Below are 19564 nucleotides of genomic sequence, written 5' to 3'. Positions count from 1 at the left end.
CCCCTTAAAAAAGTTGCCTAACATTTGTTTAACTTTTGTGCTGTCAACACTTTTTTTTTTTTCTGTGGCTCTGCTGGGGAGCAGATAGCATAAAGACAGACAGTGAACAAAGGGATGGAGAGAGGCATATGAGAGGCATCTTACCCACTTGTCCGTCAGGACGCCCTGCTATCACCTTAAAGGGCCACTCCAGAAGTTGGAAAAATGTATTCACATGGAGCCTGTAACAGTCTCACAAAAAAATAAACGAATAAAAATACAAACACAATACTATTGCAGGTGAGGAATTGAATAAGGTAAATATCTACATTAACTCGAGGCTCTATTCACTGGTGATGCTTTACAGTATCGTGTAAGAAAAGCTGAGAAAAACCAGTTGAAGGTACTGATGTGGGGAAGAAGAAGAAGTTTTTTTTTATCTGAATTATTGATATTTTCTGTGTTTTACGGTGGCATACGCAGACTTTCAATGAAAAAGGCACAAAAATGAGTAGGGATGAGATCACTTTGCATGTAGATGGACTGTATCATAGTTTTATTATTCTGCTGTATTAGTGTGTATAAATAGTGAAAAAAAAAATTACATTTTTACAACCTTGAATTGTTCTATAAGAATATTTTGAGGGATTATCAGTAAAGAAGTCTGGGTCCTTTTTCTGGTATTTTGGGTTCCTGGCAGCTGTGTACTTTGTTCAACTGAGAACGCAATAGGTCAGCGCTGGAGCCGAGTTTGTGCTGAAAAAGATCCCACCATGCAGCTGGGGTAAGGACCGTTGACAAGGAAGCTGGACTCCGGAGAGGTAAACGTTAAAACTGTGCACGATTCATTCTGGAGGACTGGACCAATAATGTTCGTAGGTTTGGACACGAACGTCATGAAGGCCCAGGAGAAAATAAGAAGTGCATATGGGTCAGTTTAGCCAGTGCTCATTCTGAAAGAGTTTTTCATCCATATAAACATGCATGTGTCCTCAGTCTCATGTTTTTGAGTCAGTGGGGCAGGAACCATCAATGATTAGTCAACCACCAAAATAGCTAAACTATTTCTCATTCATCTCTCTGTTTTCTGTGTGACTCATCTGTTATTCAGCTGTAAAAGCCCCCCCCTCCCCTTTCACTTCCAGGCTGTGTGTTTCTTTAAGGCTGCACCGGCCCCTCAAAGTGTGAATAATATTCAGTAAGGAGTAAATGCTTAAGTGGGAAAGCTTTTAGCACATTATCCACTGGCAATTGCGAGGTAATCTAATTTGCCGGCGCAGGTCTCTTATTAAATATCTGCAGCAGCGGATTTGCATTCAGGAGTCTCCTAATGGGTTTAGCTCCTCCGTGGATCTCTGGCTCGGCGTTTGGGTGAGCCTCCATCTCGGAGAGAGGAGAGAGAGTGACATTGAGAGTGAGAGGTGATCCTATTCAAACACACACACACACACACACACACAGACGCACAGACGCCTTTGGAAAGAGTCTGAAGTCAGCATTTTGGAAGCATGCTGCATTCAGGTGCTCCTCGTAAGCTTCAGATGTGACTTTCTCAGCATCACACATTGGAGCTTTCAGATTTATATATATATATATATATATATATATATATATATATATATATGTCAAATGTGTTGTGTGTGTGAAAGTGGTCTCTCTGATTGGCTGCTGTAAACCAAGCGGTGCATATCGGTCACATCCCGGAAGAAAAAACATTTCGTCGTGATAAAGACTCGGCCTTAGGTGACGTCTAGACCGGATCCAGTCCCCATCGAGTTAAAAGCAAGGGAAATAAAAAAAAAGATTTCTCTAATCAGTCTTGAAAGCATTCTTCTTTGGTATAAAATTGAATGAGTGACTAAGTAATATGATGATAACAGTAGAGAGACTGAGCCTGGAAACCTGGAGTATAGACTGTATAAATGTAACAGACTGCAGACTGGTCTGTTGTCACCATGAAAACCGACTGGGCTGCTACTGTTACAGCTGCTTTTACTGTTACAAGTAGGCCTCGTAAAAATAATGTGCATTTCCTGTTGTCACGTGAAAGTGTGTTTGTGTATCTCTGTGTGTGTGGGTGTGGGTGTGTGTGAGTGAGTGTTTGTGTGAAAGATTAAGGGTTCACTGGTGTGTGTCATAGAACGGATTAACCCAAGACTGCTGCTCCTGCACTCAATAAGGTTCCTGTGTGTGTGTGTGTGTGTGTGTGTGTGTGTGTGTGTGTGTGTGTGTGTGTGTGTGTGTGTGTGTGTGTGTGTGTGTGTGTGCGCGTGTCTGTGTGTGTTACAAAGGCATTTCTCACAGTTGCTGAGGGTCTCACACATCTCGCATCACGGATCCTGATGCGAATATCAGCCCGTCTGGTCCACCTCATCTGGCTGGATTCTGCAAAATGCTGCTCATCATCCGGCCTGAAAACTAACGAAGGCAGAGTAGAGACGGAGACTGAATCTGCGTGTTGTCTCGTTAAGTTGTTGTATTGTCCTGCATTTCACTGTCAACTGTCTCTGGGAAGCCAACGGGGAAAAAAACAAACAAAAAAAATCCAGCACAATGTCCATCCCTTGTTCTGCTATACACAAACATCCAGTGGTGGATTACACCTCAATGCATTTACTCAAGTATTTTACTTTAGTAGAGTTTTGAGGTACCGGTACTTTACGTGAGTATTTTTAATTTTATGCTACCAGCGCTTCTGTTCCTCCACATTTTCCGAGGGGAAACGTTGAACTTCTTACTCCACCACATTTAAGCTGAAACCATAATTTCTTTTCACATTAACACTTTACATGTAAACCTGTAAAACACAGTGTATTGTGTTTTGGATACTGTAAATTGTATTGTTAGAGATTAAACTATAAAAACTTTACATGAAGTTCCTTAAATTCAGGATTAATGTTGACAATAATAAACATATTTTAAATATGTAATGCATCAGGGATAATATTCTGATGATATATATGATAAATATAACAGTCTGAATGGTGCCATGTTGCATAGAGAGTACTTTTACTTCTGATACTTCTGATACGTCTGAACTGTAACTGAGGCCCGGTTTTTAATGTGGGTCTTTTTGCTTGTGACGGAGAGTTTTTCGTCCTGTGCCAGTGGCACTTTTACTCGGTTAAACGAGCGTCACTCACCTAAGGGCTTGGCTTTCACCTGGGGGAAGAAAAAAAAAACCGGGGGCCCTGGAGGGGCCTTGGTGGTTGCTGGTGTTTCCGCTATGTCTGTTTACAAATGGGAAGCTGGGCATCCTTTTTTTTTTTTGCATTTCAAGAGCTCATTGACCTTAATTCGTTCCGGGACGTGTCGCTGGCGTCCTTTGATTGTTAAAGCACCACAGTTAATAAAGTAAAGTGCATATGATGCCTCCCGGTCACGGGTTTTCGAGCCTACGTAGCTGTCACTGAGACTTTATCATGTGCAAACTTTTTTTCTTTTTTTTTTTCTTTTACACATTCATATGGAAGTTAAAAGATAAAACAAACCGAGCTGCTGCAGCGGAGGTGATACGACGCGTCGGCTATTATTGGCCCGCCCTCCCCGCCGCGCGTCGAACTGCCCTTGGGCAAGATCCTCGACCCTAAATTTGCTCTTCGTGTGTGTAGGGAAGGAAATGTGATACGCCCCCTACAATATGGAGCAACGACGCCATGAGCTACGGCATCAGAAATGACTGAGCTCCATCTGTTTTTACTCAGGGTGAAAATCAATCCAAGGTGATGCTTCACCCAGGTACTATTTATGATGTACGTCTCTTTTTTTTCTGGAAGCTGCAGTAAACGTGCTACGCGGGTCGGCGTCGACGTTTTACGTTTTCGAGGACAGAGAATGTGTTTGATCCGGAATCCGGAACCTCCGACCCGTCAGCCCACCTGACTAAAACCTCTCCGCTTCTCGAGAAAAGCTCTGACGTTCCTCCACTTTATTTGGTGACACCGGCAACAGTGTGTGGTTTAGTGTGTGTGTGTGTGTGTGTGTGTGTGTGTGTGTTTGGGAGAAGGTAAGGAATCTCAGCCCACGTGGAGCTTTGCAGAATTAAAAAGTGCGTGTAAAGCTGTCATCATCATCATCATCATCATCATCTCGCTGCTGCTGCACATTAATTATCGAACAGCCTCCAGGAAAACATCTCTTGTTGGCACTCTGGGTTTTCCGGTTCCCAACTTGTGGTCTGGGGGGGGGGGTCCTTGAGGGGCCCCCAAACATGAAGTAAATTTTCCCCTTCTTAATTCAATCCTTAACATTGTTGCAATGACAGAAAAGAATTACACACCTAACCATGTATTTGTTATTTCCCAAATGTCATCACCCCACATAGTTCAGTATGAAGTCATAAGTCATTTCCAACCACACACACACACACACACACACACACGCACACGCTCGCACACACACACACACTCAGTATTTGGGATTTTTGGCATAGAAGAGAAAAGGAAAAAAAAAACCCCTGACAGCCACAGGTTATTTAATTGGCTGCTCGGTATCAGATCTGCTGTGGGACGGTGGGAGTGTGACGTGGGAGCAGAGGCAGTGATTGGAGGGCAGACTGGAATTATAAGGGGAGGGTGAACCGGACCGAAGCTTCCCCAAAGAGCGGCCGGCCCTCAGATCCGACACTGCAGGACGCGCACAAGCCTCTGGAGTCGGTCAGTCCTCCTCCTCCTCCTCCTCCTCCTCTTCCTCCTCCTCGCTCTCACCATGCATCCGACGAGGCTCACTACTCGGCAGTGACAAGTGTTTCCAGAGTTGGCGAGCGTTTCACCGTTTGAGCCGGCAGGTTGTTTGTTGCCCAAGAAGAAAAAAAAAGAAAAGAAAAGAGAAGAAAGGAAGAAAAAAAAAGCGAAATCGAGGAGAAACTGTACGAATTTTTACTGCGCTTTTTCTTCTTCCCTCCGCTGGGAACCGAAAACAGGCGGAGTTGAGGATTTTTATCATCATCATCATCACTATTATCATTATCATTATTATTATTATCATTAATCAAAGAGGAATATTTTTGGTCCGAGCCTTTTACCGACGACATGGAGTACACGTCATCCCCGAAACCGCAGCTCTCATCCCGGGCGAACGCTTTCTCCATAGCCGCCCTGATGTCCAGCGGGAAGCCCAACAAGGAGAAGGAGACGGAGGGGAACACCATCAAGCCTCTCGGTAAGGATGGAAGGAGGGCCGGACCGGGGAGTGAGATAGAAAAAAAAAAAAAACCCGAAGCGCGTTTAATCTGGGTCGATTTGTGCGTGAGATTACGGTTTAAGATTACACCTGTTCGGTGGGGTTTTTTTCGTTTTTTTGGTTTTTTACGCAGGAAAAAATGCGGAGAAGTTTGTGAAGGATTTTAAGCAACGCGCGCAACCTTCACGTTGAAGCGAGAGAGAAAGAAAAGAGAGAGAGGGAGAGAGAAAAAAGAAAAGACTGGAACAAATAGAAACTTCAGTAAAACTTGTGATTAAACAAGGATGAAGTGTCCGCAGACAGTGAGGCAAGAAAAGGGGGGACGTTCGAGGCTTTGTCGTATTTACCAGTAAATGAGAGCAAGGGGCTCTGAACATCCCCATAACCTGACCGGTACATCACCCTGTAAAAGCGTGAACTACTGTCACACCCGCAGCCGCGAGCGGGCTACGGAGAAACGGACGTGAACGTGCTCGGAGAGGAGACGATGCGTTCGAGGTCCCCGTCTGACCCGCCGGTGTCAGCTCGTTCGCATCGGTGCGTCCGAGTTTTTTTTTTTTTTAAACAGAAATTAAACGGCAACGTGAGACGTTGTCGTCGTCGTCGTTGTTGTTTTTTTTCCCGTGCCCCCCTTCACCTCAGAGATCTACGGAAACGTTATTTTATTTTCCCTCATGAGGAAGTTGTGTGTCATCTCCCCCAGCTTCTATTTTCCCGAAGCTTCCCCAGTGTTAACGAACACAAAGTCCCGCTTCGCCATATTTAATTTGCCTGCTGTCATTTTTTTTTTTTTAATAAATTAGAATGAATTTAAAAAAACAAAACAAAGAAACAACGGCAGACGGGATTTTCCTCTTTTATTTTAATGATTTAAAACAGGTTTACACTTCAGGGTGAACAGGTTTCATGGATGCAGGTGCCGGGGAAGTTATACTGTCATTTTTCCTCGGTCTCGGTCTAGAGTCTAGTTAAAAACATCACCTGAAATGCAGTTTCTATGAGCTTTTATCAGTTCGTGTCCCTACTGCTGCCCCTCATCCGGCGTTTCAAATCCCGTGGACCACACGCAGGCCCTCCGACCTGAACCAAAACTACATCCTGCTTTTAATTCCTTTTGTAGCGCAGAGTCGCTGCTGCTGCTGAAACTCAAACCAAAGTCTTTCTCACATTTGCTCTGTTTGTTTCTTTGTCTCCGCGCATCCGCCAAAAAAAAAAAACCAAAACAAAAAAAAAACCAAAACAACCAACAGAGCAGTTCGTGGAGAAGTCCTCCTGCAACCAGCAGTCTCTGGCCGACCTGTCCTCCCTGGACGGGCACGGGGACTTCAGCGGGAGCGGGCCCGCGGCGTGCACGGAGCCCCTCATCCCCACCAATCCCGGCGTCCCCAGCGAGGAGATGGCGAAGATCTCGTGCAGCCTGGAGACCAAAGAGCTGTGGGACAAATTCCACGAGCTCGGCACCGAGATGATCATCACCAAGTCTGGCAGGTAAGAGCGTCTCCGGTCGTTACAGGCCCCGCGTGGCCTCGCGCAAGATGGCTGGACAAAAACGACGACGACAGAACAGTAGCAGCAACACGCCGAATGCTGGACGAGATTAACGGGATTGTTAGATGGCAGAGCGCGGGTGCTACGGGCCCGGGGGGGTTCGGGGTTGGTGCTGTTGTCACAGAAAAACCAGAAAAACAAAACAAGGCCAGCGGTTATTGTCCTCCTCGGTCGCATTTCCAGTTTGCCACATCTGGATCGCGTTTCTTTGTTTCGCTTGTTCGTTTGTTTGTCCGTTTAATGTCAAATCCGGACCAAATCCAATCGCCCTGCGGCTTTTGTCCTCGGACGCAGCGCCGGGGTCCAGGTTCCGGACGGAAAAAGACCGCCTGACCCGGAGAGTTCACGTAGACGCGCGTAGATGTGAGGGGGGAAAAGAGAGAAAAAGAATAGAGCAAGGCCACGAAGGCCCACGGCGGCTTGACGGAGGTGAGCTGAAAGAAGGACAATAACCACAAAAGAGACAGGGTGTCCAGAAAGAAAGGCACACGCATAAATATGGGATATATGTTAGAGGTCCAGGCTACTGGACCGGACCGGACCGGACCGGACTGTAGTCTGAAACACCGAGGAGACTGAGGTCCTGCAGTGTTTTCAGCCTGGAGGGTTTCTGCAATCTACAGTGAAATATATATATATATATATATATATATATATGATGAGGTATTTATTACACTATGTTTAGACTTTAGTGTATTTAATGTACTTCTAAGCCAAAAATAAATAAATAGATACATTTAAAAAATCGAAAAAAAAACCAACACTATTTCACCACCGGGGTTTTTATCGTTTTATCGGTTTGCAGAACGCTTTCAAACTGCATTTAAAAAAATATATATATATTTATATTATTATTATCAGTTATTTACAAATAATTCAACAAGAAAAAGAGCCAAAAATCCGAGACATTCAAAGATTTGTGGAGCTCGTTCTCCGCTCGGTGTCCGGTCAGACTTCGCGTGTTGTTTAGATCGAACACTGGTTAAATCTGTTTGTGCACGAGGGGGTTCGATCAAAACTGACCAATAGGCGCATATTGTTTCTGCTACCAATATCAGAAGCCTATGGATGATCAATAATCGAATTATAATAGTAGGCTATCAGTGTATGGTAATCCTCATGACAATAACGATGTCACCTGCCTCTTCCTCATCAGGAGGATGTTCCCCACCATCCGGGTCTCTTTCTCCGGGGTGGACCAGGACTCCAAGTACATCGTGTTGATGGACATCGTCCCGGTGGACAACAAGCGGTACCGGTACGCCTACCACCGCTCCTCCTGGCTGGTGGCCGGGAAGGCCGACCCTCCTCTGCCCGCCAGGTACAGCGGCTCCGCCCCCCCCCTTCCCTCCACCCTGGGCGCTGCCTGGCAGGCGCGCTTGCGTGCCCGCCCGCCTGCCGGTAACACTCGAGCACCGGCTCTTGCAGGCGACGCGGAGACCGCGGGGACGAACGCGGCCCACGGGCTCCCGCTCTAATGCGCCCAAACCAGCGTTGCCACCGGTAACGTCAGATTTGCTCTGAGAGTTGCCAGTGGTGCCCGGGGTCCCCTCGGCGCTATGGGGTGTCTGTGAACGCGGGGGGACTCGCAGGCCGAAGCGATTCGGCCTTTTCTTTATGTCAGTGGTCCTCGAGCCTTGAACATCAACGATCATTAAAAAACAAACAAACAAACAAAAACAAAAAACAAAAAATCAATCGGCCTAATTTTGTGACGATGAATGTGATTTATAGCCCAGGTTAGTTTTTTTTCTTTTTTCTTTTTTTCTGGTAATTTGAAAATGAAACCAGCTCGGTCGTGGATGAAACCGAGGCCGCGGCCATCGAATCACCTGAACCCTGAACCTGGCCTTGTCCGCTGGGATCGTTCGCCCTCAATTGATGAGAAGCAATGCTCAAGCTGGGGTGTTGGGGGTGGTGGGGGGGTCGGTTTCCTGTTCTCCTCGTTTGATTCCTGCGGCCTGGGTCGCCAGAAGGTTCAGAGACGCAGCGACGCTCGTTTTGAGTCGTTTTAATTGTTCGGTGTAAACGCGGGCAGCCCCGGGACAGCCGCACCTAACGTGCCCCGGCCCTCTCCTCTTCCTCCCCGACAGGTTGTACGTGCACCCGGACTCCCCGTTCACCGGGGAGCAGCTGATGAAGCAGATGGTTTCCTTCGAGAAGGTCAAGCTGACGAACAACGAGCTGGACCAGCACGGACACGTGAGCGCCTGTCTCTTTGTTCCTCTTTTGGCTCGAGAAAATAAGGATACAAATAATAATAATAATGATAATAATAAACACCTCAGGTATTAACCCACATTATCTTCAATGCTTATAAGAGACTTACCTGTTCGAAACCCTGGAAAAAAACAAAAACCTTGAGCCACATTCAGGTGACTCGAAGCAGCGCGTGTAAATCCCTTCCCACTTCGTGCTCGGGACTTCGGCTCTCGCGGGCCCCGGTCCGGAGCCTCGTGAGCCGTTATTAAGTTGCGGAGGGCGCGAGTCTGAATTAGGACCGAGCCGCGGTTGTAAGAAAAGATTGTAAAAAGCCGATTGTACGGGAGAGACGTGTGCAGTCTCACGGAATTTCCACGGGGAAGCTTTGCCTCTTTGCTCCTGTACCTCCTCCTGTCCCTGAAGGCATCACGACGAGCGCCAACCAGGGAACAAGAGGCAAAAACAAAACATCAGAACAGAAAAATAAAAACATTTATCCCTCATCCACGAATTAATGATTCACTCCTGCAGAGAAACTGTACATTTCCTTGTGAAGAGACCTGTGGTTTATGGATGTTTTTAATATATAAATTCAGGTTAAAAAAGTAGGAAAAGAAATAAAAGATATAAAATTACATTGAAGCTGTTTTTTTTTTTGTTAAAGACAAATAATGTATTAATACCAAAAAGAGAAACCATCACAGTTATCTGTATAACCAGACAAGGTTTTTTTTTTCCTCCAATAAATTAATGTTTAATGAAAAATGAGAAATATCACATGAGATTAAAAATGTTGTGATGTAAAACAAAAGCAGAAATAATATTTCAAATTATTTGGTTTCATTATTTTCAGTCGCTTTCACTGGAGATTTTGAAAACTCTAATGTGATCCTGTGGCCCAGTAACAATCGGGGGACGATGTTCAACTGTCGCCTCTATCACACGGCCTATTTCACTCATTCACACCGGGGTCGCGAAATTCCCGTTTTTAGCTGGGGGACCCTCAAACGGATGAACCAAAGAACGAGATTCCAAGTCTGGAGCCGCACGTCTGTTTTCAAAAGAGGCCCCTTGAAGTAAAATGCAAAAAAAAAAAAAGGCGTAGCTGAAAGGGGATTTCTTTGAACCGATTCCCCTCGTATTCAAAATAAATCACATCTTAAAAAATGTCCAATATCATTGGAATTATATTTAGAAAAACGAGCAGCTATGTGGATGAATTTGTCGAGAAAGATGGAAGGGTGGCAACATTCCTCTTTGTATAACGAAAGAATAACTTTTTTAAAAAAATGTTCTATTATTATCACTTTTTATTTTATCAGCTGAAACAGAAGTGATGTATATAGCGCATCCGTCGCTGGGTTTCAGTGGAGCTCCCCCAGGTTCCCCGCATCCCTCGGCCCCTGGGACTCGCCTGCGCGACCGCGACCTGAGGGGGGCCACGGGAGGCTGCGTCCGCGTTTCCCTCGTTCACCGCCGGTCAGTGAGCTGAGAGAGACGGATGTAAAGCCCACACGGCAACGACTGTGGAGGGCTCTTCGCTGTCCACGCTCCTCTCCCTCTCTCCGGTCGCCCCGCGTCTCTCCCCTCCGTCTCCCCTCTCTCTCTCTGCGCCGCATCCCCGTGTCTCTCTCTCTCTCTGGCGTTGTCATCCCACGAGCCCCCCGTGTCCTTCCGCGTATGTGCCCGTGGAAGCTCCGCGAACTCGGCAGCGGTTAGGAAAGGACAAGGCATCGTGCCCATGCTGAGTCTCCCAATTTAGTATCCCAGAAATGTTTCTATGTCATTGCCGTGGATTCATTTGCTCATTCATTTGTTTTTCTTTTTTAATTATTATATTTGCTTTGCTCGTTGACAACATTTTAATATATTTATAAAATACAAAATGCAGAGAGAATAAAATGATAGAGCCCTGGACCAATATTTTAAAGGTTTCTAAGCAAACCGAGGAAACAATCTCACCAGGTCCATTTAGTGGCTGTTTTTTCGGGGCTTTCGATCATATCCCGTGATCTTCATCAGCAGATGGAGTTTGCCCGGTTTTTACTTCAAGGACTCCTCGTCCGTGTTGGATAAAAAGCTGAGAATGGACGTTCATTCTTGACCTTGACATTCTTGAGTTATAAACAACTTTTGAAACCTGCCTGCAACAATGTTCCCCACTGAGTTTTACTGTAATTCCAGCTATTATTTTTGGAGATAAGATATGTTGGACCGCACTTTGGAATAATATTTTTCACATGTAGACCACAGTTTTATTGTCCTGTATTCCATTCCAGAGAGCGGTAACACGATTATTTTTTCACATTATTCCAAATTTACTGAGCATGAACAACAACTGAGCCACTGACCGAAGGATTGGTACTTTCACTGTGCATTTTAAAGGAGGCTTGTGATAAATTGTATTTTTGTTATCCTCAGAAAATCCAGCAGTTTCAGTGTTTAAGTCCGTCTCTCAACACTTTTTCACTTTGAGCTGGTCACTGTCATTATTAGCAACCGTTACCCGAACAGGAGTAAACAGTGCAATTATTGGGGACTGCTTTTCAGCGGCGGATTAACACGTGGCAGCAGGAAGGTGTGTGTCAGACTTTGGAAACACAGATAATACATTCACTTCATTGTTGGTTTTGGGTATTCTTTTCTTTTCCTGGAATTTTTTTAGCAACGAGAAAAATATAGAAGATTGCAGGACTTGTCCTTAAAAATCCCCTCAGCAGAACAGACCCTGATCGAAATGTATTTACCCTGGTTAGACCTTAATGGCACCTCTGCTGAACCTGTGCTCTTCCCTGTCTCGCCGACTGTCACTGATTCTGGCTCTGATCGTCCTCTGCAGATCATCCTCAACTCCATGCACAAGTACCAGCCACGGGTCCACATCATCAAGAAGAAAGACCACACCGCCTCACTGCTCAACCTCAAGTCTGAGGAGTTTCGCACCTTCGTCTTCGTCGAGACCGTCTTCACCGCCGTCACGGCCTATCAGAACCAGCTGGTGAGTGATTGACGGCTGATGCACGCCACCGGTCCATCATTGCTGTGGCCTTGTGCTTCCTCAGGACTCTTGAACTGAACTCTGCTGTGAGTTCCCATAAATTTTTAGACAAAACAGCAGCAAGCTCCGTTCAGTAGCTGTCCTGGGGCTTTTTATTGTATCACAAAGTCTTCGTCCTCAGTTGACATGGATTTGTAGATGTTCAAATTTTACTTTTTTATTTTTAATTTTCTTTATACACTGTGAGGACTTCCCTCGTCAATGTCAGCCTCAAAGTTGAGATTGGCAGTTCATCCTTGGCCCCGAGAAAAGCTCCTACCCCTAAACACGAAGTTACATTTAATACCAAACAGCACGGGACACAAACAACGGAACAACAGAAACCAGATCGTTTCTTTCATACCCCTTTGAAAACCCATCTTAGGTTCTGTGGGTGAGGAGCGCCACATTAATGACAGTAGTGGTCCTCCGAACAGAGAGAGAGAGAGAGAGAGAGAGACTTCTTTCTAAACAAGCACATTAAATATCACGGGGTCAGTTTGGGGTAAATAAAGCACCAACGTAATAACTGGGTCAACTTTACCCAGTGCCCACAAAACCACACAAGACAAAGGACTGTTTGGACTGTTGAGTTATTTCCCCGAAGTAAAATATGTTGTGGTTAGAAACTGTTATAATCTATTCCAGCTCTTAAACTCCCGTGTCGCCGTCTGATACTGACTATTAATAACGAGTGTCTCGTTTGTAGTTTTTTGTAGTCATGTGCACCTAGCTTTGTGCAAACAGTGCATTTGTGCCAGCTACTGTTGCGTCTAACGATGAATCGAAATGACTATAATCTAGTTTGGGTAAACTAACCTTTAGTAATATTCAAAAAATAAATAACACAACACTGGGTCCGAGCAAACACACTGCAGCAGGGCTGTATTGACCCAGACTGGATCCGTCTTTTAACCTGGCGATTCTTAGTGTGAGGACTTAGAAAAGGGCACCTGAGCCAGGAACCCTGAGAGGTGCCAACTGGTTACTGAGCGCCTTGTTTAGGCATTTATGGGTGAGTTTGTTATTAATGCATTAATAAAATGATCAAAACTTAGCACATTTAATTTGTTAAGATTATAGCGGTGGAGGGAGGAAGCCAATATGTTGCACAGTTAGACAAGTTAAATTTGAAATAACTTCAATTTGAAAAGACAACGGAGTAGACAGAGCAGTGAAATGCTCGACGATCTTTAGTGCATGTAAGTTTGCTCCCTTTGCTCACCGTTTCATGGCCCCTGAAAACTTCATTTCAAATCTGACGTGTTTTTTCTAAATCACTAGATATCCACCACCAAACGGGCAGCAATCCCGTTTAGAGCTCAGGAAACATCCGTGGTTATTTTTCATGAAGACTTTAACACTCAAGAGCTCATCTTATCCGTTCTATTAGCACCTCAACGCTCATGGTAAGAAGGCGGTTGAGAAAATAGGTTGTCAGGCTAAGCCGGTCGTCCCTCCCTCTCCCTGGTGTCCCTGAGCTTACAGTTTGTTTTTACAACACAAGAGGAGGCAGCATTAACCAACAGCAGTAATTAATAGACCATTATTGGTCAAAATGAACAGCCCTAGAGCCCGAGCTGTGTTGCGTTGGTAGTGTTGTGGTAACGTTGCAGAGAGGAGAGACAGCCCGAGAGCTGCGGGAAGCTGACTGGCTTCGTGCCGCTGAGAGAAAGGAGCCGAAAAAGAAAAAAAACAAGAAAAAAGAAAAAAAACACGGCCATAAAATAAGAGAAATGGGGAAATATTAGGGGGTCGAGGGGGGAGGGCGAGTAAAAAAGAGGAGAAGAACTGACCCTTTTTGCTCTCCTGCTGTTTTTTTTTCCCAGATAACCAAACTCAAGATTGACAGCAACCCGTTTGCCAAAGGTTTCCGGGACTCCTCGCGGCTGACGGACATGGAGAGGTACAGGGGATTCTGGGTCCTGCACTGTTTGTTTACCTATGTCCCGCCGCCGCCGATAAGATACACAGAGAGGGGGGAGTGTGTGTGTGTGTGTGTGTGTGTGTGGAGGGGAGCTGTAGATATCCTGCTGCTCATTAGTAAATACAGAAGCTTCGGTGTTTATTTCTCTGTGTTTGTGCCAGTATGAGACAGATAATCCTCGTTCTACGTTCTTCATGTCTCTCTCTCTCTGTCATTCTTTGCTTTGTTTTAAATTTTTGTGTTTCGTTCTTTACATCTCTTCTTTTTCTTCTTTCTATCTCTCTATTTTAAATCTCTCCTTCTTGTCTTTTCCTCCTCCTTGCTCCAAATTTCTCCAGTGTCTTTCTTTATTCACATATTTCCTCCTTGTCTTTTATGTCTGTTTCTATCTTTCGGTCTTATTCTGCCTTTCCCTCTTGACTTCTTCTTACCTTCTTTCTTTTCCTGTCGTTTTTTTCTTTCCATCTTTCCTTATTCTTCTCGTCTTTTCCTTTATTTATTATTTCCTTTCTTGTCTTTCTTTTATTCACCCCTTTTTTCCTTGTCCTTTCCAGTCTTTTCCTTGTTTCTTTAATCCTTAACTTCTTTGTCTTTTTGTCTTTGTTGTTTCTTTCTAGTCTTTCTAATCTTTCCTTCTTAGTTTGTTGTCTTTCCTTTTTTCTTCTTCCTCCGTTCCTTGTCTTTCCTTCTTGCTTAATTTCCTTTCTTGGCCTTCTTTCTTTGTTTTTTTTAATTTTCCTGTCATTTCTTCTTTTTCTGTCTTTCCTTCGTCCTTTCTTTCCTCATTCTTTTTTTTTATTTCTCGTCTTCCTTTTTTCATACTTCCATTCTTCCCTTTCTTGTCCTCTTTTCTCTCTTTTCCTTCCCTCTTTCTTTGTAGTCTTTCATATTTCTACTTTTCCGTCATTTTCCCTGGTTCTCTTTTTTCTTTGATTGTATCCAACCTTGTCTTTCTGTCCTTCTTTATTTAATTTCTTGTCTTTATTTCTAAATCTCTCCTTCTTTTCTTGTCTATTAATTTCCCTTGTTTCCTTTTTTCACTTTTTCCTCCTGTCCTTCCTTGTCATTCCTTTTTCTTGCCTTCTCTTTTTAGTTTTTCATTATTTGTGACTTTCATTATTGTTTTCCCTGTTGTTTTTCTTTTCCCTCCTTTCTTCTTTTTTATTCTTCTTTACTTCCTTGGTTCCTTCTTTCTGTCTGTCTTTCCCTCTTATCTTTTTGTTGAGTTCTTTTTTCCCATCTTTTCATTTTCTGTACCTTTCCCTCTTTCCTTCATTTTTTTCTACCTTGTCGTTCCTTCCTTCTGTCTTCTACTGTTTCCTTTGTAGTCTTTTCTTCTTTCTTTCCCTCTGGTTATATTTTCTATTTCATTTTACTATTTTGTGCATGAAAGACATACGTCAGTGCGTGTTCATTCACATACGCACACACACACACACACACACACACACACACACACACACACACACACACACACACACACACACACACACACACACACTTGTAACAAATCCCCCTCCAAAGGATTTTTATAGATGCTGCCAAAACACACACTTCTCGTTATTCCTGATTCCGGCACAACGGCCAAAATCAGCTGACAAAATCAAACCATCTGCCCATTTCCCTCAATCAAACATCCCGGACAGAGACTGCCGAGACACAGCCAGACACCCCCCGACTCCCCCTACCTCCCCCTACCTCCCCCCGCCTCCCCCTCGCTCCTTCTTCTTCTTCTGTGTCTTTCTCTTTTTGAAGGCTGTGAATTAGACCTGATCAATTGATCTTCGGGGAGCTGCAGAAATCACATTAGTCTGGAGTCGGCCACTGCACTAAAACACACTGTAATTCAATTGGCTGCAGTGACTGATTGAAACCAGCATGCCCCGCCTCCTCCCCCACCTCCCTCCTGCCCTGCCGTGCATTGTGGGAGTTTGCTGTGGCCTCTGCGCCGGAGGGGCCCGACGCTGATAAAAACACACACATTTGTACTCCTCTGCTGACAGATATTGCACTTTCCTAACCTAATTGGAGGGGTGGGGGCTGGCGAGGGAGGGCTGCTAATGTGGACGCATGGCTCTCGTGATGCAGACCACTTGCCTGTCCACCCACCCGCTCTCACGCACACACATGAACTTGCGCTGCCTCCCCCAACAATTTGTGTCACTGTGCTTGAGAAGTGCTGTCTGACAAGACTCAAATGAGCTAATGCACTTTGTGGGACAGTGAACACGCGCAGACGCCCCAAATCTGCATGTACGGTCAACACGAACGAGAGAAGAAGAATACACGGAGCGGACAGGCACATTTTCAGACATGTACAAATAAATACCGCATGAACGCGCGGAAACATGCAAAACAGAGACATCGTGAAGAGCAGAAAATGATACCGGTGTCACGCTGAAATCTGTGGCCCCTCAGGTTTTGTGAGGCTGAAGGCTGAACGATGAAAAAATACTGAAATCTTGACCAGTTATTTTCAAAATCTGGGATCCCGTGAACGGTCCGGCCAGTGTAATGTGTTTAAAGTAAAATTCTTTTCTTTTAAAACTGTTTTTAAAAATGTAAATGAACAGAATGTGTTTAAAGTTAAGGAAAAATGCCTACAGATTTTTTAAAACAAAGAGAGGTTTGCAAAATTTGCCACTAAAAGCCACTAAAATATGTGACCATAGGGGGAAAATGTTCAGTTTGTTTGTGATTTTTATTGTTTATGTATTTTTGAATCAATCAAGATACTGTATTTTTCCCTACAGGGGCAATTCCTGCAAACAAAGCACATACACAACTCACCTACACACATAAAAACAAGCCTAAAATAAGAAAGAGTTCAAATACACAAGCTTCACTCTTAACAATGCAAAGAATCATGTTCGTGTGGTATTGTTTTCCATAACCTCTTCTTCTCTTTCATATTCTATAAGGCTTATTGTTGTGAAAAAAACATTTTCTTTGCCAGGGTGTGGTTTCAGATTCAGGTGCAAATCCATGAAATGGGCATTTACAGTGAAAAAAAAGAGATTTATTTTGGGGCTCTCTCTTCGGCTTTTGCTGCAGGGAAAGTGTTGAGAATCTGATCCACAAGCACTCGTACGCCCGGTCGCCGATCCGGACCTACACCGGCGACGAGGAGAACCTGGGCGAGGACGGACACTCTGCACACGCCAGAGGTGGGCGGCTGTCACACACTGACACACAACAGAACACGTCAGCACAGATACAGGAGATGAAAGGGATGGCTGAGTGTTAATCTGTATTTTTCAGCAACAAATCCCACGAAAAGACCAAATGTGTTTGCCGGTAACTCAATAACTTCTGACTTCCCTGACCCTGTTTGTGACTCTCAAGCCCATTGATTTCTACTGAAGTCATAAATCAAATATATACTTTTTTTTTTTTTTTTTTTTTAAAGAAAAAAGGTTACGTATATTCCTAAAACAGCTGGACACTGTAGCTTTTAGCAATCTGTTCCCATTCAGGAGGAAATAGCCCTTTGGTGGGGACTATTTCCAGCAGCGGATTATTACACGTTTGGTGCTCTAGTAAGTATTTCCAGCAGCAGAATAGTGTATGTGGCACAGAATCAAAATAAACTACAGTGTGTGTGTGTGTGTGTGTGTGTGTGTGTGTGTGTGTGTTTTTTTTCACGATAATGGAGGAAAATATTGCCCAGTGCACCAACGTGGCTCCGTCACGTGTTTTTAATAAGAGATCTTATCTTAAGAGAGAGAAGAAAACATAAAGAACTACTTAAATATATATATATAGATATGAATGATAAGTACAATATACATTATAATATATTAAAGTATATAATGTTACATATAGTATATGTGATGAAAATAGAATAATATAACATATAATAAAAAAAATAACAGTAGAGTGGTGGTAATATAGTATTACTATCTAGTGATATAAGTTACACAACGCAATGTAAAATGGAATTCTGTTAGATATGTTAATGCTTCATATATTACTAATCCCATAGTAATAATAATAACAAGGTTCAGCTGTATTGTTGTCAAGGGCTTGAAATAGTTTTTGGACACTGATGCAGGGAAAGGGAAGGACGTTGTTTTATGGTGCTTTCATTGGATTTGTTGACAGTAAAAACAAAAAAAAATTCAAATTTTTCCAGCCTTATCCTTAAATGTTTTTGTGTATCCCGCTAATATTTACATGTACCACGTGTCTCCCGCAGGCTCGGCATTCACCGCCTCAGACAACCTCTCTCTGAGCTCCTGGGTCACCACCACCTCGGGCTTCTCGGGCTTCCAGCACCCGCAGTCCCTGTCGGCCATGGGCACCGGCGCCACCTCCCTGCCCCACCCCATCCAGGGCTCCCTGCCCCCCTACAGCCGCCTGGGCATGCCGCTGACACCCACCGCTCTGGCTGGAACCATGCAGGGCAGCGGGCCGTCCTTCCCGTCCTTTCACATGCCCCGCTACCACCACTACTTCCAGCAGGGGCCCTACGCCGCCATCCAGGGACTGCGCCACTCCTCCACGGTCATGACGCCCTTTGTATGACTCTGTCCCGGGGAGGACAGCCAAACCTCGCTGTAACGTTTACCCCCAGTCCAGCGCAACAAGTTACTTCTCCACGCAGGCTCATCACTCCTCATCCAGTTTGTATCTTTCCCTCTGGTCTTTGTAAATAGTTCACCTCAGTGAGCAGGGTGGTGGTAACAACACGAAGAGGATGTGGCTTACTGAAAGCTAATCCGGAAAAAAAAGACGAGACATTGTACAAACTACAAACCCTAACGCGAGACGATAAAGGGAGCATGTCTGATCCTGGCCCTTGAAGAACAGTGGATCCTCAACTTAATCATTTTAACAATATTTACAGGACCCTGCCTCCCTCTAAAGATTTAACCGCCACCGCTGGCTGCAGGGTCTCCACCGGAGCTTTAAAGATGGCAGGTTGCTGTGCGATCCTTCAACAGCGCAGTGCTGAGATGACGCTTTTCGGAGAGACTCATCCGACGCTTCGGTATGTTGGACAGCGAGGCTCAGTCTGAGCCTGGGAACATTTCAGCATATCAGAGAGGCAGAACGGCCATCTCAGCTTTTTCTGTGTTTTCTAGAAAGTCAGCCATATGTACAGTACAATGTTAGAACTCCACGCTCTGTTGAAAATAATGTCAAAAACACATGTTAAAATGCATTGTACATAGTTGAAAATGCTACATTTACTCTTAGGAAAATTCTTACCATAGAGTGCAAAAAAAAAAAAAAAAAACAATCATAGGACGCATGCTGACCGCAGTAGAAAAACACACCGGGTAAACTTTATGTGGAAAAATATGGGATGAATAGGCTCACGTTCAACAGGGGTGAGGGATATTTGCTTGCTGTAAAGGCCCGGTCAAACCAGCATTTAAAACAGCGAGGCCCTGCAGAGAAATCAGCGCCTTTCAACGGCATCTCCGGATTTGCTCGCAGGGGGGGGTTTCGACTTCGGTGAACTCCGACGCGCAGGGTCGCACCGTCGACCGACAGCAAACGGTCCAGACGGTGCCGACCTTTGAGGGAACTGGGAGCAAGAGAGCCCCGAAGTGGAAGGAACTATAGCTCAAACTGTAGCTTATTAGCCGTGTTGCACCACAAACTTTTATTTGACCTCCTCTGTTGCAAACTGACATTCAGCAAAGCTTTGCTAGCGATGAGTTTTTTTGTTTTTTTTCTCC

General features: G+C 44.6%; 1 protein-coding gene across 2 annotated transcripts; it reads left to right on the top strand.

Moving 5' to 3' along the window:
• The first annotated feature begins 4590 nt into the window (after positions 1 to 4590).
• Positions 4591 to 19116, top strand: tbx20 (T-box transcription factor 20). Of its 2 annotated transcripts, none has more exons than XM_040118969.1 (8): positions 4591 to 5139; positions 6411 to 6648; positions 7865 to 8029; positions 8802 to 8910; positions 11750 to 11908; positions 13777 to 13853; positions 16929 to 17041; positions 18073 to 19116. In XM_040118969.1, exons 1-8 carry the CDS (start codon positions 5010 to 5012, stop codon positions 18399 to 18401), a joined length of 1320 nt encoding a protein of 439 aa, XP_039974903.1. In that variant the 5' UTR covers positions 4591 to 5009; the 3' UTR covers positions 18402 to 19116. The 2 variants fall into 2 exon arrangements, with proteins under 2 accessions (XP_039974903.1, XP_039974902.1); XM_040118968.1 differs by having other exon boundaries at positions 16926 to 17041.
• Positions 19117 to 19564: the final 448 nt, after the last annotated feature.

This window comes from Xiphias gladius, chromosome 22 (genome assembly GCF_016859285.1).
Source record: "Xiphias gladius isolate SHS-SW01 ecotype Sanya breed wild chromosome 22, ASM1685928v1, whole genome shotgun sequence".
NCBI lineage: Eukaryota > Metazoa > Chordata > Actinopteri > Istiophoriformes > Xiphiidae > Xiphias > Xiphias gladius.
The sequence above is the reverse complement of the archived record's forward strand: the minus strand, read 5'-3'. Positions and strand labels throughout refer to the sequence as shown.

Bases quoted from the DNA above. Each gene is read 5' to 3' on its own strand.
- tbx20 (XM_040118968.1), top strand. From the start codon at position 5,010: ATGGAGTACACGTCATCCCCGAAACCGCAGCTCTCATCCCGGGCGAAC. The intron at 6,649-7,864 runs GTAAGAGCGTCT...CTTCCTCATCAG, and splicing joins ATCATCACCAAGTCTGGCAG to GAGGATGTTCCCCACCATCC. The intron at 17,042-18,072 runs GTGGGCGGCTGT...TGTCTCCCGCAG, and splicing joins ACACTCTGCACACGCCAGAG to GCTCGGCATTCACCGCCTCA.